Source organism: Antennarius striatus, chromosome 17 (genome assembly GCF_040054535.1).
Source record: "Antennarius striatus isolate MH-2024 chromosome 17, ASM4005453v1, whole genome shotgun sequence".
Classification (NCBI taxonomy): Eukaryota; Metazoa; Chordata; class Actinopteri; order Lophiiformes; family Antennariidae; genus Antennarius; species Antennarius striatus.
This window is the reverse complement of record NC_090792.1, coordinates 10389485-10413760: the sequence shown is the minus strand read 5'-3', so window position 1 is coordinate 10413760 and position 24276 is coordinate 10389485. Positions and strand designations below refer to the sequence as shown.

Here is a 24276-nt window from a genome sequence, read left to right as displayed (position 1 = left end):
GCCAAAGCCTTTCTTTTTCCATCAGTGGTTGAGATGAATGGGTCGCCTGTCGGCCCAGGCCTCTGTCTCAGCTCCATTCTGTCGTTGCCTTGTGCAGCCTCAGTGTTTCTTGATGGGAGGAGCGGTGTGACTTCCCCACTTCTGCCCCCACTATGTACTTTTTTACATCCCTGCTTACGTTTGGCTGGCATTGCCGAAGTTCCGCATTCCCAAATCCTCCCAGATTGGGATCACGTTTAAAGTCGGGCTGATGCAACGATTTCCACTCTTTAAAATCTACTCTCGACCCTCGGCTGACCAGAAGAAAGGACATTTGTTGCACCTGGGATCGAAGTCAGGTCGGTATAGAAAACTTCTGGAATAGAGCACTGGATCGTTTTTTGTTTTTTTTACGCGTAAAAAAAGGGGGATCGGCGCGTCGCGCATCGGTCGTCACCTCCGTGGATATCGGATTCGGAGTTCCGGTGACTTTAGAAAGACTTTTCTTTTGTTTCTTTGTTGACGTTAAAAGTGAACCCGTCATCTCATGAACCCGCTGCACAGAGATGGTTTTCTTTTGTTTGCATGGAGGCACGGCATGCTGAATTCAGAACATAATGTTCTTCATCACTGTTGTGTTTCACTGCGGTGTCGTGCGTTGACCCTTGACGCGGGGAATCTAAAGTTGTGCCCGTTTAGCGCAAGAACTGTTCGAACATTTATCAGTGGAGCTCTGCTGGGAAGACAAAATTACGTAAGATAAAAGGCGCACTGAAGAAAAACTTCCGCTTTCAAGTTGACCAATGGCCTCAGTGTTCATGCTGCAGCAATGTGGCCGACTGATCCTCGTCATTCACAGCCCAGCCCGGGACGCTGTCACCCCGAGGTGCGCACACTCCAACACATTATGACCAGAGAGAATTAGAAGGTAATTGACTTGTTGAACATTCAGGGGCATACTGAAGTTTTTTTTTTCTTTTTGTTTTTAAAGTGATTTTAATCTCTGTGGAACAGAACATATTCATCCGGTAATCATTACTTCTGATTGAAATTAATTTATATTAAACAACCTCGGTGTTAAAATAGGTGTTTCTTTCTTTTTTTACTTCAAACTTTATTCCTAATGCGACAAATACATTTCATTAACTCCGATATTTGTCTCCATGCATTGTCCTGCCCTATCTTTAATGATAATTGTACTTAGGAGCATCCCATGACAAAAGCAGTGTCACCAGAGTTCCGCTTTGTCTTTTTGACCTGTGTTTTAAGGAAGTGTAATAATTGAAAGGTTTTTTTAAAAATCGTGTTTCTTGATAGCTATTTAGTGGGTGCATAATTTATAAACTTTCACTTTAAAATCCTCATAGCTCGGACCTTTGAAGTAAATCCTGTGGTTAATTTTTTTATTCATATTTATGGACCCTATATCCTAACGACTCATGTCATGTGTTCTACAGGTTTCTGTAAGGTTGACCTCAGATACTTTTTTGGTTGCTGTTGTAATTTCCTGTGTCTTTCCTGACGTTGCACACACACACACACACACACACGCACGCACGCACACACACACACACACACACACACATGCACACACCTCAATTTCCTTAGATATATTTAAATGTTCATACTCAGCATTTTCATCCCTGTTACCACGAATTGAGGGGATGCAGATGTAATAAATGAACTGTTGGTGTTAGTAAAAAACACTGAAAAAAATAGAACCAGCACAAACTTTCATGTTTTGAAACAATTTTGTGGTCAATGTGCTTCATATTAACAGAAAAAAACAAAACAGAAAACAACACACTGACTGTTTGACGTGAACGCCTGAGACGAATGTCGTACTGGTTCTCTGTTACACACTGCAGAACAAAGAAAGCATCTTCATATCCATTTGCATCTTTTTTTTTGTCATCTTGAAATAATTGTTTTGCACCTTCAATCCATAAAGTATTTCCCCATATGTTCTATACCAAGCAGGACAAATGGAGTTCTATGTGCTTTTCATTTACTTGGTTTTGGTTAATGTCTGAGTTCGCATCTGATTTTGTCCCTCTGCCGTCTAGCTGTGGTCACGACCAAGTCTGACACGATGCCAGGACAAATCCCAGAGCCCCCTGTGACAGCCGGCTCCTTGCCCAGCCTGGGCCCACTGGCTGGGATATCAGCCACAACGCTAACTGACAAGCTCAAATACGGTGACTTCCAAGAGTTCAGTACAATGCTGTCACCGCTGCACTTCCTGGACAGTCTGGGCAAGAGGCCCCTCGTCATCAAAACAGAGGTGCTGGAAATACTGCCTTATGAATAACCAACAATTAGATTATGTAAATGTAAAGAGTACCAGTTCAGTTTTGACTCCTTTTCCATTCTTTTTGCTATACTTGAACATTTTGTTTATTCTTTATTTAATATTATTTAAGCCACATTTAAACACGGATAAAACAATGCAAAGACAGAAATAAAAATGTGTCACATGGATTTCACTTTAATTTGAATCTAAGGTAGAGTTTTGCTTGAACTTAATCAGCAGGTACACCTAGTGAATAAATCAAGACATGTTACTGTTCAAAACACAGTTTTGGAGTGTGGGGAGTGTGGAAGTTTCGCCATGGTTTAAGTTTGATGTTTATTGATCACAGTGCTATTGATTTATCATTCATTGTCTCATTTTAGTCCATGAACACATTCCCAACTTTAATTTTCAGCGTTTCAGTTAATACAGTATGTTTTAATTGTTCAAATTGTGAAGAAAAAAAACACATTGTAAAGTTAAAAAATCTTTAATTTCTTCAACATTCATTTTTATCAGCATCAAAACAATAAGATCAAGATGATTCTCTTGAGCCTCACACTTTTTTTTTTTTACCTGCATGTGTGTTTAGAGGGATGAAGAAGAAGAGAGGAGGAAACGAAGGCGTGAGAAAAACAAAGTGGCTGCAGCTCGATGTCGAAACAAAAAGAAAGAGAGGACAGATTATCTACAAAAAGTGAGACATACTTTGCTGATTTTGAGTCTTTCTAACTCGCATATCCATCTGATCTAAAATAACATTTCAAATTTTTTTCCCCTGCTTCATTTTTTCTTTTTCCCCATCTTTGTCTCACAGGAATCTGAGAGGCTGGAGATGTTAAACTCTGACCTTAAAGCCCAGATTGAGGAGCTGAAGCTTGAACGACAGCAGCTGATCCTCATGCTTAACCGCCATCGCCCCACCTGTATTGTCAGGACGGACAGTGTCAAAACCCCCGAGAGCGAGACAAACCCTCTGCTGCAGCAGTTGGAGGCCAAGTGAATCTGGAGTTTACAGCAGAGACAAACCAGCCAACTCTCAGCACTTTGCTTCGTGCCTCAGTCATGGTGGAGAACCAGCCACCAAGTTCTCTTATCTGAAGAGACCAAATGTTGGTCCATTAAGATTGCACTCTTTTTTTGGCAGTTCAATTTTTTTGTTTCTCTCTTGTTTTACCATTCAGTCACCATCTGGGTCATCAGAATTCAAGCAAATATCAGTGCAAAGTTAGACTGTGCTACTAGTAGAGCTGACATTCGGTTCACACTCCACACATTGTGGATGGATTAGAACTATCCTTGTTCTTACATATCTTTATCCATTAGCCAACATAGCATCTAGCGTGTTTTCAGCTGCTGCAATTAAGTTTGTCTTCAGGAAAAAAAACTTTTTCTCATCAGATGTACAGGTCTCAGTCATTTCAGTGATTTCAGCTTGGTGATTTACAAATGAGTTTTTAGCTCTGATGTAAAACTAGGTCACATTTGGTAAAACAGACATATCTGTATGTTACTGCCGTTCATAACTGTCCTTTCAGAAGCATTTGAATTGGGCGATTTCCATTTGAGAAGTGTTACATGTAGTTATCTAGTTGCTAGGCTGCAAGACATTTTAATGAGGGGTTGCAAAACATGTTCAAAATTATTACTAACCCTAACCTTACATGCTGAAAATTGCTTGGATTGTTTTGCTTTGGATGAATTGTAGGAATTGGGGATCATAACCAAACTACAGTGAGAAGAGGGTAGTTGGGAGCAATGTGATCTGTTTGGTATACTGTAGTATAAAAAACCTCTGCAGGAGTGCATGAATTATTGCACTCGAATGATGTTTTGTGGTCCTATGAAGCACTTACACCCACAGACCGTCTGGAGTCATTTTACCTTACAATAACCTTGATTTTTCTGGTCATTTTTGTCCTTTCAAACTTTTGGTGGCAGAATGATTGATTACTTTTCTTCATATATATGTATTGGCGCAGGCGTCACATATGCACATATACATATATATGCATATATTTGTATATGTATATGTAAAATGTTTACGTTGTACTTATTTCTGTTTCAATATTGTTACAACCAATTATGCTTTTATAATTTTGTATATGATGTTATATATACTTATAAGCTATTACAAAAATCTCATTTTGTATTTCCAAAGAAATAAATTTTTAGTTTTTTTTCCCCTCTAATTTCTTGAGTCCCATGAAACTTTCGAAGTGTTATATACAGTAGTTGTACCGTGGTCTCCACGATAGTGTAAGGTAAACATCGCCATCTAGTAGCTAGTAGTGGTACTACAGCCATTACAGTAAAACGTACTGACACCGTTTATCTAGTTTCCCTCTACATATTAGTATTGTAACCTATTGGAATCATTTTTTGTTGACTTAAAATTTGACACGTTCAAAATCTATCATGAAATAAGATATAAATACACTCAGCGCATATCCAAACATGGCTTTTTGCTTTTGCTTCCCTTTTTTTTAACGGCATTTTGAAATTTGGCATCAACAGAAACTGTGCTCGGGCTTGGTTCTACACAGTTTCAAAATATTTCCTAGTACAGTCTGAGAAACAAAAACAGGAAAAGAAATATAAATCAAACCTCATCTTTATTCTGGGAACCACTGTTCATGCAGGAGAACCTCCATCTTGAATGAGTCCACAGGACTTCTCCCAAATAAAAAAAAGTAAATTAGCCACAATCTTTTAGTATTTATTTGACCTAAATGGTCTTAAGAAAATTAATGAGATCATCATAAAATCAGTTGCTGAGCTCATAAATTAGCTCTCTGACCTCTGACCCTGATAAGGTATCTATTCTCAAAAAACATGGCTCCTTTGTAAAACTATGAATTCACAGAGGAAGTTCTAGACAAATAGATTATATTCAAGTTTAACTTGACTGTATGCATACATATATATTTGTGAGTACAGGCCCCTGTATCACACACACACACACACACAGGGGGGCCTGTAGGCATGCAGGGGAGGTAGAGTGGCTGGCAGCTCCGTCTTGGTGCGCCTCAAATGAGCAATTTGTAAAGGGGACGGCACCTTGCTCAAGGGTGCCTCGGCAGTGCTCCGGAGGTGAGCTGACACCTCCCACTGTCAGCTCACCTCCGGGTATTTTTGGGGGGGCGGGAGCGGGAATGGAACCGCCGATCTTAAATCATAGGACGACCCGCTCTACCGCCCGCTTTACCACTGAGCCGCTTTACCACTGAGCCACATATATATATGCGTGTGCATATATATATATATATATATATATATATATATATATATATATATATATATATATATATATATATATATATATATATATATATATATATATATATATATATATGCACACGCACACACACACACACACACACACACACACACATGCACACACACGCACACACACTGTATTTTGATCCATTCATCTTCCACTGCTTATCCAGTGCCGGGTTGCAGAGGTAACAATCTCAAAAGGAATGCTCATACTTCCTTCTCCCCAGACACTTCTTCCAGCTCTTCCGGAGGGGATCCAGAGGCGTTCCAGGGCCAGCTGAGTGACATAGTTTTTCCAGTGTGACATGCCAGGAACAACTCCTCAGGGAGGCGTCCAGGAATCATCCTAAACAGATGCCTGGGCCATCTCAGCTGGCTCTGCTCGATATGGAGGAGTAGTGACAGAGTTACACACCCTATCTTGGGGTGTACCCATCTTTTCTATGGATGGAATTTCAATTGCTTGTATCCAGGATCTTGTCCTTTTAGTCGGGACCCAAAGCTCGTGACCACTGGTGAGAGTTGGTACAAAGACTGACCGGTAAATCGAAAGCTTTGTCTTTTGACTCAGCTCATTCTTCACATGACAAACCTTTAAAACAACTGCTATACTGCTGCAGCTGTACTGATCCATCTCTCAACCTCACTTTCTGTCCTTCCCTCACTCGATACCGGGACTTCAAGACACTTGCATTCCTCCACTTGGGGCAAAGACTCCCCACTGAACTGGTAGGGGCAGACCACCTTTTTCCAGTCCAGAATCATGACCCCAGATTTGAAGGTGCTAATGCTCATGCCGCTCGCTGCAAACACTCAGCTGCAAACAGCCCCAGTGCACACTGAAGGTCCAGGTTTGACGAGGCCAACAGGACAACATCGTCCATAAAAAGCAGAGATGAAATTCTTGGTCCTTCAAACCAGACTCCCTTCAGCCCCTGACTGCACCTACAGACCAGAGCAAAGTGTTCACAGTCTTATATTTGCTAAATTATTTTGACATGATGTGTGAAATCTTAATATATGGGGTGTTAATGTTAAATTTTACACACCGTTTGTATTAGATTGTTTTGCCATGTTGATCGACATTTATCGGTGGTCCTGAAGCCTTGTTAGGATGTCTTCCTCATTGTGGCCGGCACAGAAAATTACAGTAAATGTCTTATGTTTTTTTAAGTTTGCATGAAATATGAATGTTCAATTTCTTGAAATTCAGGTGCATAGGGCAAAATTGCATAGCCCAATTTCTGTTGGCCCATTCATCCATTTTCTTCTTCACAGCTTTATCCGTTGTTGTGGGTCACGGGGAGCTAGAGCCTATCCCAGCTGGCTTAGAGCGTGAAGCCAGGGACACTACGGGCGCACTGCCAGCCCCAGTTAAATCATTTGACTGAGGTTGTTACGCCGCAAATAACAGGAACACGACAGCAACCATATCTGCTAATAGTTTGCCCAGTGGCCCTTACTCCAGTCATCGTTAAAAGCTTTGAACAGTATTTCGATGAGAAAAAAAACACACATTGAAACATCTTTAGCTCCTTTGTGTCTGTCTCACTTTGTAAAGCACCTCAACATGTGTAAACCTTATGAGAGCCACTCATTCTACACAAACGTGTCCCAGACACAAAGACTCACAATCACTTTTGAACTGTATTTGTATTATTATTATTATTATTATTACTATAAGTATTATTATCATTATTATCATTTCATTATTTCAGTGTTTTTGCTAAGAACACAGTAACAGTTTTTTAACAGTCTGTTAATGATGCAAATCAGTGTGTGCTTACCAGCACTGCTTTCACCTGGCTTTTGGACTACTTCAATTTGCATATTAATCGACTAATAAAACCTGACTCACCTGGTCATATGGTTGTCAGGCTAGTTTATATTCTTTAAATGTGGAATTCACTTGACTACATTGGTCAAAACAACATCCATCCATCCATCCATCCATCCATTCATCCATGTATGGAAATTGCAAACTTGCCCTGCGATGCACTGGTGATGCCTCTGGGGTGTACCTTACCTCACTGTAGTGATCCGGGATAGGTTCCAGGAACACCTGTTATACATAAAACAGAAAAGCAGCTGAAGATGAGACTATTACAGTCGTTTCTTCCTCAAGAAAATGGATGGATTGATGGGAAAGAGTGTTCCACTTGGTCCCTGAAAGCTCCAACATATAAATATTTGGGATACACAAGGTTACATCTCTTCTCTCTTCACTCTGGCAGGTAGTGAGTTTGTGCTGCTTGTTTTCGCCGAGGATGTAGATTAACGAGAAATATTAAAAACTCAAATTTAATTAATTAATTTGCAAATCAGCTGCTGTTTGTCAATCAACACAACACAAGGAGATAGCAAAAGAAATATTGGGTGAATTGAGATCCACTGGAACATCAGCTAGTTTGAGGAAGAATAAGAGTGTACTTCTGTTTCCCTGAAATACATCTGTGAAAGTTGACATTTCTCAGATCTGGCTGTGGAGGCACAGGACTGGCCTAAATAACAAAATGGGGTGTGGTCATTATTGATGATTAATTTACTTGCTTATAGAACGGACCGCCACCTAAGAAATTAAGTTGGAGAGTGGAAGTAGAATTTGAAAAAAACTAGTGAAATAATTCAGAATGAAGAGAACAAAGGATTTTAAGCTGCAACAAATGATAGTAAATATCAAATCAATTAATGTTAGAGACATTTGCATTTAAGAAATCACTTAACATTATATGAACTATGCCTCTGTCATCACAAATAAAAGGGACGACTTGGTTTGCTTTTATGAAGCTGTGACCCAAATTACCATAAATACATGTCTTGTGGCAAAACCACTAAGTGAATATACTGTATACTTGAATTCTTCACAGAAGATGATGGAATTTAAAAAAACTGTTGGCTTTTATCTTATTATCTACTTAAATGTCTTGTGTCACTCTTATGTGGGCAGGTCCACAGTCATCGGTTTTATTTATTTATCTTTTGATTTGTGTTCTTCTATTTTAATCTCAGTAGCTGGGTGGAGTAAGAGTCAGGCTAAACGAGACTTCTCTGACTGCTGAAAGGTTTGTCTTAAATGAGCTCTGCCTCTGACAAGCAGGTGAAACAATATTTTTAAGATTTTGCAAGTCAGGCTTTAATTGAAACAGAAAAAACAGTCTCAAAGGAAGGGCTCTGAGTATGAGCGCACAAAGTCAGATGAATCCTGGTTGTGCGACCCAACACCCGCAGGGCAGACCGATGGGGTCGGGTGCGTTGCCATATGGGTGGCAGTGACGGCAGGGGGTCACGACGGACCAGACCTGGGTGGCAAAAGCTGGCTTTGGGGACGTGGAATGACACCTCACTGGCAGGGAAGGAGCCGGAGCTTGTGTTAAGGTGGAGTGTTACCAGTTGGATCTGGTGGGGCTTACCTCCACGCATAGCCTGGGTTCTGGATCCAAACTCCTGGATAGGGGATGGACCTTGTTTTACTCTGGAGTTGCGTCAGGCGTGAGGTGCAGGGTGGATGTAGGGATACTCACAAGCCCCCGGCTGAGCGCCGCTGTGTTGGAGTTTGCCCCGGTGGATGAGAGGGTCGCCTCCCTACGCCTTATGGCTGTGGGAGGTAAAACTCTGACTGTTATTTGTGTGTACGCACCAAATATCAGTTCAGAGAGAGTATTCGGCCTTCTTGGGGTACCTAAATGGGGTCCTTGATAGGATCCCTGCAGGGGACTCCATCGTTCTTCTGGGAGACTTCAATGCACACGTCAGCAATGATGGAGACACTTGGAGGGGCGTGATTGGGAGGAATGGCCTCTCTGATCTAAACCCGAGCGGTGTTATGTTGTTGGACTTCTGTGCTAGTCACGGATTGTTCATAACTAACACCATGTTCGAACACAAGGATGCTCATAAGTGTACCTGGTACATGAGCACCCTGGGTTGGAGGTCAGTGATTGATCTTGTGATCATATCATCTGACAGGAGACAGAGCTGGAGGTAGCAGAGATGAAGATACTGAGGTTCTCTTTAGGAGTGGCCTGTTATGGTTTGAGTAGATAGCACATAAACTTCCATCCAAACCATTGTAACCATTAGCAGGTGAGTGTATATTCAAACGGTGAAAATAAAACATGCTCATGTTGTTTACAACAATCTGAGAAAACTGTGGTAGTCAGCTAAGCTGCAGGAGACCTCACAGTATCAGAACATTGCTGCAGCCGGTCAGTCATCCAGCCATGAGCCAGATAGCCAGCCAGCTAATCAGACACTCCTCAAACTCCTGTTGTGTTTCTGATTACATGGTGCATTTTTTCTGCAATCATTCTGAAGTTACTTGATGATAAAATACATGTTGTACATTCAGGATCTTTACGTGATGGTCAGTTTTGATTAAAAAAAAAATTCCGTTCACAAATAATCAGAAAAATAATCTACAGTCTTTCTGATGAATGGAAGATACAGGAAGATCTTACATAAAAGATAAGAAATTCCCAAGGTAAATTGACTGACAAATATTTAAAGAAATTAACTCAGCAGTCATTATTTTTACCTAAAGGCATTTACTGTCACATGATTGCCAAGGTACACTCAGGTAAGGTCAATATTGTGATGATAAGAGAAGAGTTGAAAACCTTTAACAAACCTGAAGGAAACTTTAAAATAGAACCCTGACAAACTGATGATTTGTATTGTCCTTATAGGAGATTGACTTGAAACAGTGGGTGAATTGAAATCTACCGGAACATCAGTTTCTTCGAAGCAGCATAAGAAAAGAATGTTTTACTGATGCCTTGAAATACACCAGTGAAAGTTAACAGTTCTCAGACCTGTCTGTGGAGGCACAGGACTGTCCCAAATAACAAATTTGGGTGTGGTCATCGTAATGATTAATGTACCTGCTTATAGAACAGACCAGCACCTAAGTGATAAGAGGTGGAGAGTGCAAGTACAAATTAAGAGGAACTACAGTATTGAAATAATGACAAAGTGAAGAGACCAATGGGTTTTAAGTTGCAACATATGATTCTAAATATCATATCAAGTAATGTTAGAGACATTTCGAATTTAAGCTATCGCTAGATATTATTTGAGCTTTGCCTCTGTCATCACAAATAAAAGGGACGTCTGGGTTTGCTTATGAAACTGTGACCCAAATTACATACATATAAATACATAAATTGTCTCAACATAAGGCATATTGAATTTATCTCTTGGCTATTTAATTGTACAACTCTTTTGTGGGGAGGATGACAGCCAGTCTATGTCTTTTATCTTAATCTCTATCTCAGCAGTTGGGTGGAGTAAAAGTCAGGCTAAATGAGACTTCTCCGGCGGCAGGAGGGTTTGTCTTCAATGATCTGTGTCTTAACAGTAGATGAAATAATAATCTTAAACTTTTCGCAAGTCAGGTGTTAATCAACCAGAAAATTCTGTCTCTTAAGTGCAGATAAAACAATATTTATAATCAAACCTGAAAATACAGTCTCAAAGGCAAGACTCTGAGCATGAGCGCACAAAGTCAGACGGATCCTGGTTTAGTGGCTCCAGATGCTGTGGACCAGACTGAATGCAGCAGCAATCCAAAAGGAGAAACCTCACCTGTAGCTGCTACGCATCTGTACAAGAGACGATGGGTGATGTTGTTCCTGTTCTGCTTTTATTCGCTGAGTAACTCGTACCAGTGGCTCCATTATGGGATACTCAACAACATCATGACGAAGTTCTACAAAGTGGAGTCATTCGCTATAGATATGGTGTCCTTAAGTTATATGATAGTCTACATCCCATTAATATTCCCTGTCATGTGGCTGATGGACAGAAAAGGCCTACGTATCACAGTACTGCCTGGCAACGCGATCAACGTGATTGGAGCATGGATAAAAGTAGGATGTGCCAGTCCACACCTGTTTTGGGTGGCTGTAGTTGGACAAACCGTAAGTGCCTTTGCCCAGGTCTTCATTATTGGGGTGCCCTCTCGTCTGGCATCGGTCTGGTTTGGACCTGATGAGGTTTCCACCGCCTGCTCCATTGGAGTTTTTGGGAATCAGGTGAGCTGTTGTTTCATGTTCTCAGGGAAGGATAAGATCCCACATTTAATCCCACAGAATCCTGAAATATTACTTGTAATGTTTATTAACTCAAGAAGTTATGGGATTCTGTTTTTGTGTCTGTCTGTCTATCTCTCAGTCTATCTGTCTGTCTGTCTGTTTGTTAATGGCATGAAGCAAAAACTAAAGGACAAATATGAAAAAAAAACTTACACCTACGAAATAATAAAATATAAATAGAATTTTGTTATTTACTTTTCAGCATTGTGAGAAAGGGTGCATGGTTTTCATTATCCAGCAGAGTTATAAAAATGAAGACAGAAAGAGAGAAAAATAAAGTGGGAACAGAAACAGGAGAGAGTATACGTCAAGAAGGACCTAGGAGAAGCTTGAGAGACCTGGCCTTGGAAACCTTGGCTTCCCCCGGAAGAGCTAGAGGAGATGTCTGAGGAGACAAAAGTCTGGGCATCCCTGCTTAGACTGTTGCCTTAGCGACCAGGGCCCGGATAAGTGGTAGAACAATGATGTATAGATGGATGGGACAATAATTGATGCAAAAAGATGATTCTGTTTTCTTTTAAATAGGTGAGAAACTGTGCCACCGCATATGTTGTATGTATTTAAGGAGGAAGTTCATCTTGGGTTCATATCAAATCCTGTGTACTTGAGAAGGCACCTATTCACAAGTGAGGTAGTGACACTCCACATAGTGTGGTATAAACAAAAGATATTTCTTTCTTTTTACAATTTATATTTACGAGGATAGTTTATCTGGCTGTGTGTTGTTGGAAAATGTGGACTGTATTTGTAAACTGAAGGAAATATGCTGCTTTTGTTTCAGGATATCCACAACTTAAGTTTGAAAAGCAGGCAAAATCAAATTGATATATTAAACAATGGCATTAAGTTAAGTATATTGTTTTAGAAGTTTTAAATAATGCAGTTGTGACCAAACAAATAACTCCCTGCATGCAAGATATCTGAGTCAAACAAGGTTACTTCTCTTCTGCCTTTATTCTGACAGGTTGTGAGGATGTGCTGTTTGTTTTGGTCTAAGCGATTAACAACAAATAGTCAATCCAATATTCAAATTTAAAGTAAATCAGCTGCTGTTATTCATTCAACAGATACTTTCTGGGGACTTCCTGTTGCTAAGAGATAGCATTATCATTATATCTCTATTTATTGAAAGCTAATAATGGTTTCATGGAGGAAATCTTATTCAACATGTGAAGTCTGGTCCAGATTGGGTGATTGACAGTGGAGTCATAACAACTTCCCGTTCCACAGCAGAGGATCAACCTTTGACACATAGCTGCATTATGGTTTTTCATCAGCTGATAATTACACCACAAAGGACTTAAAACTATCTTGATATCTATTTGGTGTCAGAACAATGTAAATAAAGCAATCAAATACAACATTTCCTTTTGTCAGCAGGTGGCAATGCAACGTTAAGTGATTTTTGATGTTTGGACGTCTGAAGGTTAACTCTTAAACTTAAACCCAACCACTGGTAAATATAGGTTCTTGGACAGTGAAGTTGAACAACTACATATTTTGAATGTAGAAATTCCATGCCAAAATTTGATACATTTTCATCATTAATGTCTTGTGTTATTACTGATTAAATTTAAAGCTGATCAAATAAAGTCCCTTAGGGAAGTTTGTTATGTAAAATACCTGCAAATTGCAGAGCACATTCAACATGACAGACTCCTTGTTGTGATCATGATCATGAGGCTTGCTAAGATATAGATCTACCAAATTTCATAGGTGAAATGCATGCCCAAAGCTGTATTTTTTTAATATTGTAGGGCCATGAAGCCAATTTGTCAAAACAATCCAATATTTCCCTTTAGGATTTTAAGTATTTCAACCTTTGAGAAGTCAGTTTTGGTGACTATATGACCATCCCTGGCCTATCAACTCCAACTTCCTGTTTGATGGCAGACGGTAGCTGTTTATAAGCTGTATTGTGTGGAAATTATCACATTATGTAAAAAAAAAAGGTTTGTCAAGACCTTGTGGGTTCATTGACCAAATTTGAGGTCACTGTGGTGAGTGTCTTGATGGTAGCAACTTAAATTCTGAAATATGTTACTTTCTGCTCAAAGCAATTCACAGTGTGTAAAGTTGTCGCCTAACAGCAAGAAGTTCCTTGGTTTGGTTCCACCTGGGACCTTTTTGTGTGGATTTTGTCTGTTTTCCCCCATGCAACATGTGTCCTCTCTGGATTCTCCCTCTTCCTCCAACCACCAAAAACGTGTAATTAGGGAATTTTGTCACTTTGATTGTCTGTAGGTATGAATGTGAGTGGGTGTCTGTCATTCTGTGTTGCTCTGTGATAGACTGGCGACTTGTCCAGGGTGTACCCTGCCTCTCACCGATATCTAGCTGGGTAGGCTGCAGTGTAACCTATGACCAGATAATCAGCTAACAGACAAGACTCTTACAATCTAATTTCTTCCAGAATGTGAATGAATGAATGAATGAATGAATGTGTTTGTGTGTATTTGTGTGTGTTTGTGTGTGTGTGTGTGTGTGTGTGCGTGTGCTGCGGGCCTGTATACACTATATGCATGCAACTAGTAGGTTAAGATGGCGTCACGTGCACACACAGCGGCTCCTCTGTCTCCCACTTTTGTGGGTTTTTTAATGCCTGTGGGTCTGAGACGAATGTAATTTCATCTGTGCTGTATTTTGTGCATATATGGTACATTTGACCATAAATTTGACTATGACTATGATTATGACTAATAACCAGTGTGTGCAAAAGTGGACAAATTCCCTACAAGGATCAATAAAGTTAATTAAAAATGAAGTTTGGGGCAACTTGACCTTGACCAGCGAAGTGATAACAACTTCTTTCTTCATGGAAGAAAGACGTTGTTTTGAGGAAACAACTTCGAAATTAGCTGCACAATGTATCATAAACTAATAAACTGTTCTAATTTTGAGGGCAATTTGATCAACAGGTTTTAGAGTAGGACTCTACAGACATAGACATTTTTCCATGCAAAAACATCAATATCTGACATTTGGCCAAGCCCACACTGTCTGAAACTCAGGTTTTTGCTAACTTTTGATCCTGATTGGTTTAAGATGGTAAGATGAAATTTCAAGTTGATTGTGACAAATACCCAGAATAAATTTATTACAATACATGTGTAATGTTAAAAACAATGTATGCAAACATCAAATGGCACTTCCTGTTTGGTATAAGTCCATGCTCCATGATGCTTTATGTGTAGGGTAGGTGAGTTAAAGTAAGTACAGTATACACAAAAGTTTGTACCTGTAAGTAACATGTGTTGCTCATCCTGCATTTTAGGAGGTCCTCATCAGTCATTTAGCCACACCCAGGTCTGATCAACCTTTCATATGTAAAAATAGGGGTTGAACTTTGTGTAAAGAGAAAAAACAAAAACCACGTAGTGCTGCTAGGTTCTTCCAGCACTGCTCAGATATCCAGCCAGCCAACCATCGATCCAAACATCCAACCCACCATCCATCAATCCAACCATCCAGCCACGCAAAAATTCTGCTTTCTAACACGTAATCAAAGAAATAATTTACAATTATCCTGAAGAATGAAGGATTACAGTAATTACAGAAAAGTCTTATATAAAGAATAAGAAGTTCCTCGGGTTAACTGACTGACAAATATTAAAAATAATAACTCAGCAGTCCCGTGGTGCACTGGCGTCGCGTCTGGACTGTTCCCTGCCTCACACCCCAAGTCCCTAACCCTGCAACCCACGACAGCAGAAGAACTGGGTATCGAAAATGAATGAATGAATGAATGAATGAATGAATGAATGAATGAATGAATGAATGAATGAATGAATGAATGAATGAATGAATGAATGAACTCGAGACATTATTTTTACCTTGAGGAAAATAACTTGACAAGGTTTCATTCAGTTAATGCAAACAGTGCGATGATTAGGGAAGTGAATCTGAAGCCAACTTTAAAACAGAATCCTGACGTACTGATCATTTGATTATTTGTATTGTCCTAATAAGAGATTGACTTGAAATAGCAAAGAGTGGGTGAATTAAAATCTATCGGAACATCAGTTAGTTTGAAGCAGCATAAGAAAAGAGTGTTTTACTGGTGCCCCTGTTACGGGTAGTTCAAGTCTGGACCCCAAGGAGCAGAGACTAACACAAACGTAAGAATAAACAGTTTTATTTAGTGATGTGACGCTGGGGATCGAAGCTCCGACAGCGAGGCCTCGGGCATGTCTTCCGTATCGACGCTCCCATCACGGGAACAACCCGCTACGCGGCCGATACCACGTGACTGATTCGGCAAGCGACAAGCGCTCCAACACCGATATAAAGCATCACACTCCATTCAGAATGTGGTTGTTTGGTGGAGAGTTGTGGTTAGATAGTGTGGAGACAGTTAGGAAATTAGATAGCGTTAGATATATTCTGGAGCGAGGTATACAGTAGATAGTGTGGAGAGAGTCAGTTTAGGAGAATCAGGAAATGGAACCTGCCCCAGTGGAGAAAATGTTGTTTCTAAATAAAAACCAATGATGTCACCAAGCATAATCACTGGCTATACCTCAATGTTACAGAAACACAATTATTGTCCCAACTCCAACCACCCTCCCCTCACTGTACATGTTTATTTGGACATGAGGAAAAAGAAAATAATCACTTTCCATAGTACTGGTGTGTGTGTGTGTAATACAAACAAGCAAACCTTGTTTTAGGAACATTGTAGACATCGAACAAATCTGAATTCGACCAAAAAATGTGGAACTTTTTGTCTTAGAAGTCGAACAAAATTTGGAAGTTGAACGCAAAACAAATGCCTTTTTCTCGCCGCCAGGCGTGCAAAAAGTCTAGAGAAAACGTGATGGTAATGTGCTTTTTATTTTAGTTTACTGTATTCAATAATTTTCCACTTAATTTGCGTTCCATTGCCTATGGTACGAGTTACAGTACCGTAAACTTTGGTCCCAAAGACGACGATAACTTGCATCTTGGGCTAACCAGATTTCTTTCTCATGTTTGCTTCTTTCTTTTAAATTCCTTTGATAGGTTTCATTACTATACAATTTGATATATAAATGACATAACATGTTGAAGAAAGGTAATTTTCTAGTGTCTTGGAATGGATTAAGACCATTTACATTATTTGAAATTGGAAAATTGGATTTGGAATTCGAACAAATCGCTATTCGAACAGCCTTCCAGAACAAATTGTGGTCGGAAACCGAGGTTTGCCTGTATATATTATATACTGTATATATGTGTGTATATATATACAGTATATATAATGCTATAATCACTAAACTATACATGTTTTGCATACTTCTTTATTTTGCTGACAGTTTTATTAACAGGCTTTCTGCAAAATGCCCACACTTCAAACTCATGCCAACTGATATTTTACCATCCAGCAGACGTCGTACTAGAGCAAATGAAGCCTCATGAAGCTCCGAACCACCGTGAACCAATTTGGATGAAAGGGTTCAATGCTTCATGGGGCTTCATCTGCCCATCACTAGTTTTATTGCTCAGGCAAAAACACAAGTGAGCCATGAAACCGAAACAACAGAGCAAAAATTAACAAAAATCCACAACCCTGAAAAGAGCATGTAGCAGTGGGAAAACTAGGAACACTAGCATCACGAACACAGGACGAAATAATCTGGCAACCTCTTAGGGAAAAGCCAGGCCTTTTAAAATGAGGCTGATGAGCAGGGTGGGAACTGGTGTTTCTCATCAGCTGCTACGATCCAGCCACACCCTCTGCCACAGCTTGACCTGTCAAGAGAAAATGAGTTTTCACAATAACAGACCTGTCAAGCACACAAACAGAACAGAACCATGACAGCCCCGAATCAAATAAGTGAAAGTTGGCATTTCTCAGACCTGGTTGTGGAGGCACTGGACTGTCCTAAATAACAAAATGGGGTGTGGTCATTATTGATGATAAATGTACCTGCTTATAGTACAGTCAAGCACTTAAGAAAGGAAGGTGGAGAGTGCAAGTACAATTCGAATAGATCTGGTGAAATGATTCAGGATGAAGAGAATGATGGATTCTAAGCTGCAACAAATGATAGTAAATATCAGATCAATTGATGTTAGAGACATTTACCTTTAAGAAATCACTAAATATTATTTGAACTTTGCCTGTCATTACAAATAAAAAGGACAACATGGTTTGCTTTTATGAAACTGTGACCGAAATTACCATACATGTAAATTATGTCTTGCGGCAAAACCTCTTAAGGCATATTTGAATCCGTCATAATACGAAGATGTAATTAAAAAACGGTTATCTTATTATGTACATACTTGAATTGTGTCACTCTTATGGGGGAAGGTCCAAAGTCACTGTTTTTAATTATTTGTTCATTTTAACTTTTTTTTTAATCTCTGTAGCTCGGTGGAGTAAAAGTCAGGTTAAATGAGATTGCTGTGACGGCTGGATGGTTTGTCTTAAACGAATTCTGTCTCTTAAGTGCAGATAAAACAATATTTATAATCGAACCTGAAAATACAGTCTGAAAGGCAAGACTGAGCATGAGCGCACAAAGTCAAATGGATCCTGGTTTAGTGGTTCCAGATGCTGTGGACCAGACTGAAAGCAGCAGCATCCCAAAAGGAGAAACCTCACCTGTAGCTGCTACGCATCTGTACAAGAGACGATGGGTGATGTTGTTCCTGTTCTGCCTTTATTCAATGAGCAACGTTTACCAGTGGCTCCTTTACGCGATCCTCAACAACATCATGACAAAGTTCTACAAAGTGGACTCGTTCGCTATAGATATGCTGTCCTTAAGCTACATGTTTGCCTACATCCCATTAATATTCCCTGTCATGTGGCTCATGGACAAAAAAGGCCTACGGATCACAGTGCTGCCTGGCAACGCAATCAATGTGATTGGAGCGTGGATTAAAGTGGGATGTGCCAGTCCACACCTGTTTTGGGTGGCTATAGTTGGAGAAACCGTAAGTGCCATCGCCCAGGTCTTCGTTCTTGGGGTGCCCCCTCGTTTGGCGTCGGTTTGGTTTGGAGCTGATGAGGTTTCCACCGCCTGCTCCATTGGGGTTTTGGGGAATCAGGTGAGTTGATGTTTCATGTTTTCAGCCAAAACCCTGAAACGTTCCGTGTAATGTTTATAAACTCAAAACGTTATGTGATTCTGATTTTGTGTCTGCTATCTGTCTGTCTCTCTCTCAATCTGTTAATGGTATGAAGCAAAAACTAAAAGATAGATTTTAATTAAACTTTCACCAACGGTATCATAAAATATATACAGGGTACTGGAGTCGATCACAGTTTGGTGATGATCAGGATCTGGATACCAGAATTTGCAATTAACTCTTCAGCATTGTGAGAGAGGGTGGTTTTCATCAGCCATCATACTATTAGCCCTGTTGATTTTTAAATTCTGTCTGGTTTTTTTGACAAATTGCGACATACATAAAGTACGGACCAAAAGTTTGGACACACTTTCTCATTCAATGTGTTTTCTTTATTTTTGTAAGTATTTACTTTATAGATTCTCACTGAAAGCATAAAAGCTATGAATGTACACGTCTAGAGTTATGTATTTAACAAAAAAAAGTGAAACAACTGAAAACAGGTTTTATATTTCAGTTTCTTCAAAATAACCACCCTTTGCCCTGATTACTGCTTTGCACACTCTGGGCATGAGCTTCAAGAGATAGTCACCTAAAATGGTTTTCACTTCACAGGTGTGTCAGGGTTAACTAGTGGAATTTCTTGCTTCATCAAGGAGTTGGGACCATCTGTTTTGTAGAAGTCAGATTAATACACAGCTGACAGCCTTACTGGACAACTGCTAAAACAGCAGCTCAGATCAGAGACCAAATGAATGCCACACAGATTTCTAAGAGAAGACCCGTCTCTAGAACAACGGTTAGGAAGAGACTGCGTGAATCAGGCCTTTACTGTCAAATAGCTGCTAGGAAAACACTACTAAGGAGATGCAACAAGCAGAAGAGATTTTTTTGGGCAAAAAAACACAAGGAATGGACAATAGACCAGTGAAAATCTGTGCTTTGGTCTGATGAGTCCAAATTTGAGATACTTGGTTCCAACCGTCCAACCAATGGAAGAATGACCCCAAACATAACATAGATTGAATTCAAACGGGCCAACAAGTGCTTAACACCTCTGGGAACTCCTTCAAGACCGTTGGAAAACTACTTCAGGTGACTTCCTCTTGAAGCTTTTTGAGAGAATGCCAAGAGCGTGCAAAGCAATAATCAGAGCAAAAGCTGGCTATGTTGAAGAAACTATAGAATATTAAAACGTGTTTTCAGTTACTTCACAATTTTTTGTTAAGTACATAACTCCACATGTGTAAAATTAATAGTTTTGATGCCTTCAGTGAGAATCTACAATGTAAATAGTCATAAAAATTAAAAAAACTATTTGATGACTATTTAATAACTTTTGCCGTACTATATTTGTGTGTGTGTGTGTGTGTGTGTGTGTGTGTGTGTGTGTGTGTGTGTGTGTGTGTGTTTGTGTGTGTGTGTGTGTGTGTGTGCGTGTGTGTGTGTGTGTGTGTGTTTGTGTGTGTGGTATGTATACTGTATATAGATAGATAGATAAAACGTTTATGACGGACTCAAGGTCCAGATATAAAAAAAACAGACATTACGTTAAACACTAAAATAAATTAATGATAAAAATTCACTGTAAAAGAAAATAAGAACCATTATTTAGATAAACAGTGTGCCGCGAGTAATGCTTTCCTGTCTTCCTGGAGTAATTCCTGGAGTAATGTGTTCCAGGAACCACATGCGAATAACAAATTCCGCGATATAGCGACAAACTACTTATCTCACCATAATTTAAACATTTATGAACCCTCCCCATACTGATATTAAACCACCTTCTATCTGTATTACCTTTTCCCACACTCTTATTGACTGTTTAAAGCACTTTTGTGTCTTATGGAATTCCGAGACTCACGGAACGTAGCACACTTCCGGATGCCATCAGCCAATAGAATGCACGTATGGTATCACGTGATAACCTACTAAAAATCTGTGATGAGGTCAAGTCGGGCTTGTTGATGCTCAAATGTACATACACATGTACAATGCCATTTCCATGCAAACATCTGCACATAAAACTACCCATTAAAACCTTTAAAAATAAACACTGTACCAGTGCCTCCACAGCAAGTCACTGTTGCCATATAGTGCTATATTTGACATGAGAAAATTCTAGAGTAACCCTATTCTCAGACTCATTCAGCCAGCATATAAATTTGTACACGAGATTTTTGATACTGTATGTATTTATGCCTGCTGACACAAATATTTCACTGGCACTACACCATCTGTTTTTTTTTAGTAATATTCCCATGGAATAATTATATGCAACTTGAAGTCTCTGCACTTTGACCACAAATGCTTTTTATATAAAAGTGTACAATACGCTCTGAGCAGACATACCTTTACCCCTTCCAAACACATATTAAACTTCCGAAAAAGAGTGTTTGCCTGTTCATACATTTGCTGACATTGTCTGTAACGGGGATCAGCAACCCAAAATGTTCAAAGAGCCATATTGGACAAAAAAAAAACTAAAATCAAATCTGTCTGTAGCTGCAATTAATTAAAAGCCTTATACAAGCCTTATATGAAGGTAACACAGGCTGTAAGTGTATATTAGCTATATTTGTTTACTATTGAAATGATTAAGTAGACTGGAAACACACAATGACAATTCATGATTAAATATTTATTTTCCCTGCAGCACATCCTGGCAAACTCATTAAACCTGCTCCTACTGTATATACAGCTCGCACATCAACAATCGCTGATTGTAAATAATCCCTGTTCAGTGTGTGATGGTGATGGGCGTCTCTGGACTCTTTCAGGGAGGGGAAGTGAGAGAGCCTCATTTTACAGGTAGTTCAGGTCTTTGCTTGTCAGGAATGTTTTCATGTTTTCTAAACAAGCAACAAAGCAACAAAAATCTGCCCCCTGGACAGCCTGCAAACTTTGTTGTGTAGCAGAAGATCAGATTAATCTCTGTCAACTTCATCTAGCAATTCCTGGAACTGACGGCGATTTAATATTTTTGCAATTATCTTGTTTACCATCTGAATGACAAGGTCCATCACCTGCATACACACCGGGGGAAATGTTTGTGCACACAGTGCTTCTTAGTGCAAGATGCGGTGAAATGCAAGCAGGTTTCAATCCAATGCTTTCTCTAGCAAAGTCACCAACTCCTTTTGCGACCCTCTCATAGTGGGTGCCCCATCTGTAGCCACTGAAATCAGGAGGTTGGTAGATAGATAGATAGATAGATAGATAGATAGATAGATAGATAGATAGATAGATAGATAGATAGATAGATAGATAGATAGATAGATAGATAGATAGATAGATAGACAGACAGACAGACAGACAGACAGACAGACAGACAGACAGACAGACAGACAGACAGACAGACAGACAGACAGACAGACAGACAGACAGAGGACAGACAGACAGACAGACAGACAGACAGACAGACTGACTGACTGACTGACTGACTGACTGACTGACTGACTGACTGACTGGTTGGTTGGTTGGTTGGTTGATTGATTGATTGATTGATTGATTGATTGATTGAAAGATAGATTGATAGATTGATAGATACTTTATCAATCCCGGAGGACATTGCACATATCCACTGCTCAGGCATTACATAATGAATAAATACTGGCTAAAATAAAGAAACACTGACACCACTGCTAAGTGAAAATTAGCAGGAGGCCCACATGGTGGGTAAGGTACACCCTTCTTACAATGTAAGGCATCACTATCTAATACTGTATCACAAAATCTAATATCTATCTAATATCACAAAATCTACCTATCTAATATCACAACTATCACAACTATGTAATAACACAACATCTAATATCTAATATCTATCTAATATCTATCTCACAATGGTCAAAAATATAAGGCGTCACTATCTAATATCAAAACATTTATTTATCCAGTTTATTTTCTTCTTTCCAGACATATTATTACAACAGATTTTACTTTCATCAGTGTTGAGACATCAACAACATCATCCGAAAATAAAAAAAAAGGGTTGACGGGTAGAAGCCATTGGCTTGTAAGGTTCCCGTCCCCTAGATCAACAACATCTCTCATTACAGCACATTGTCAACTAATACATTGCATGTCACAAATCAATTTCAATTATTTTATTCTGGTACATTGTTGCTTTGATCCGTCCATTTAGTCCAATAGGCATGCGTCTTTGCACACGTCTTTGTCAGTTCTTGAGAAGAGTCCGAATTTTGTTAATGTTCGTTTTGTCATTCCTTTCAAGGGTTGTCTCTGGTCAAATTTATCAATAATCGCCGTTGGAAAGACTTGATTTGTGTGGCTGAGTTGACGTTGCTATCTGTGCCTTCCACACTCCTAATCACTGGCGTCAGCATCACGGTTTCTGGCCTTGACATCCAAACGTTTTCCCCATTTTTCCAGCTTTTGGGTGATATCCTCCTTGAGCCGAGCATTGGACTCCTCATGCCGGTCACTCATCCTGGCTATGGCTTCATTCAGCATGATGGCCATAGCCTCTTTATACACCCTGACCGTTGCCTCTGCTGCTCGGTTGGTATCCTCTTGTGCTTTGGTCTGTTGTAATCCCATTTTTCTCAGCTTGCGGTGCAGCATGAAAACACCAAAACCCAGTGCTGTTATCCTGATTGTCATGGTGGTGAAATGTACACATCCTCGACGTCCTCCACATCCAGTGGGGCCAGACACATAGTTTTGAAAGTATCCCAGCTGTCCAGCATGTAGTCAGCTAAAAAAGTCCCATCTGGACAATGGCACTCACCAGTTCCGACAGGTCTGGTGGTAAAAATTCTGTTGATCGCGTTAAGTGACCAGCTCAGCCGATTCATCTTGGTTAGCAGACTTCGTATGATGATATAGAACATCACAACACCTTGGCCCCACTACGCTGCAGCACAGGCTGATATCTCCTCCCTTCCATTCAATCGCGTGCAGACCTCGTTCTGGTGGAACCACTCAATGAAGTCAGCCACCAATGCCCTGTACTCCCCCTCATCACCCTCCCAGATACATGCCACAATTGCAGTGTAATCGGAGTACTTCTGTATGTGGCATGTGTCCGAGTTGTGCTTGAAGTCTGATGTGTAGAGGGTGAAGAGAATGGGGGAGAGCACGGTCCCCTGTGGCGCCCCCATGCTCCTTGTCATCATAGAAGACAAACAGTCCCCCATATGGGCGTAGTGGGGTCTGTCCGTTAGGTGGTCCGTGATCCAGCTCACGAGGTAGGGGTCCACAGCCATGGAAGTCAGTTTATCCTGCAGGAGCCAGGACTGGATGGTGTTGAAGGCACTCGAAAAGTCAAAGAAGAGCACTCTGACGGCAAAACCTCCAACGTCCAGGTAGGAGAGCACACGGTGGAGGAGGTACAAGACAGCGTCGTCAACCCCAACTTTGGCCCTGATAGGCGAACTGGAGAGGGTCCATTGCACCCTGCACCAGTGGACGCATGAGCTCCAAGACCAGTCACTCTAGGGTATTCATTACGTGGGAGGTAAGAGCGTCCGTTCGGTGGTCGTTAAACTCAGTAGGGTCCCCATCCTGCTTCAACGATTACCGCCTGGTTGCACTCACTCCCATTCT

At 40.2% G+C, this 24276-nt stretch overlaps 1 protein-coding gene across 2 annotated transcripts; it reads left to right on the top strand.

The window, feature by feature from the left end:
• The first annotated feature begins 167 nt into the window (after positions 1-167).
• On the top strand, positions 168-4454 carry LOC137611013 (jun dimerization protein 2-like). 2 transcript variants are annotated; one of them, XM_068338961.1, is made up of 4 exons: positions 168-338; positions 2046-2263; positions 2865-2969; positions 3090-4454. In XM_068338961.1, exons 1-4 carry the CDS (start codon positions 251-253, stop codon positions 3273-3275), a joined length of 597 nt encoding a protein of 198 aa, XP_068195062.1. In that variant the 5' UTR covers positions 168-250; the 3' UTR covers positions 3276-4454. The 2 variants fall into 2 exon arrangements, with proteins under 2 accessions (XP_068195062.1, XP_068195063.1); XM_068338962.1 differs by lacking the exon at positions 168-338 and adding an exon at positions 349-907.
• Positions 4455-24276: the final 19822 nt, after the last annotated feature.

What these genes read in the sequence shown, in the direction of transcription:
- LOC137611013 (XM_068338961.1), top strand. Translation starts at nt 251, where the DNA reads ATGCAACGATTTCCACTCTTTAAAATCTACTCTCGACCCTCGGCTGAC. An exon ending in GCACCTGGGATCGAAGTCAG is followed by an intron (nt 339 to 2,045) that starts GTCGGTATAGAA and finishes TCTGCCGTCTAG; the next exon opens with CTGTGGTCACGACCAAGTCT. An exon ending in GGACAGATTATCTACAAAAA is followed by an intron (nt 2,970 to 3,089) that starts GTGAGACATACT and finishes TTTGTCTCACAG; the next exon opens with GAATCTGAGAGGCTGGAGAT.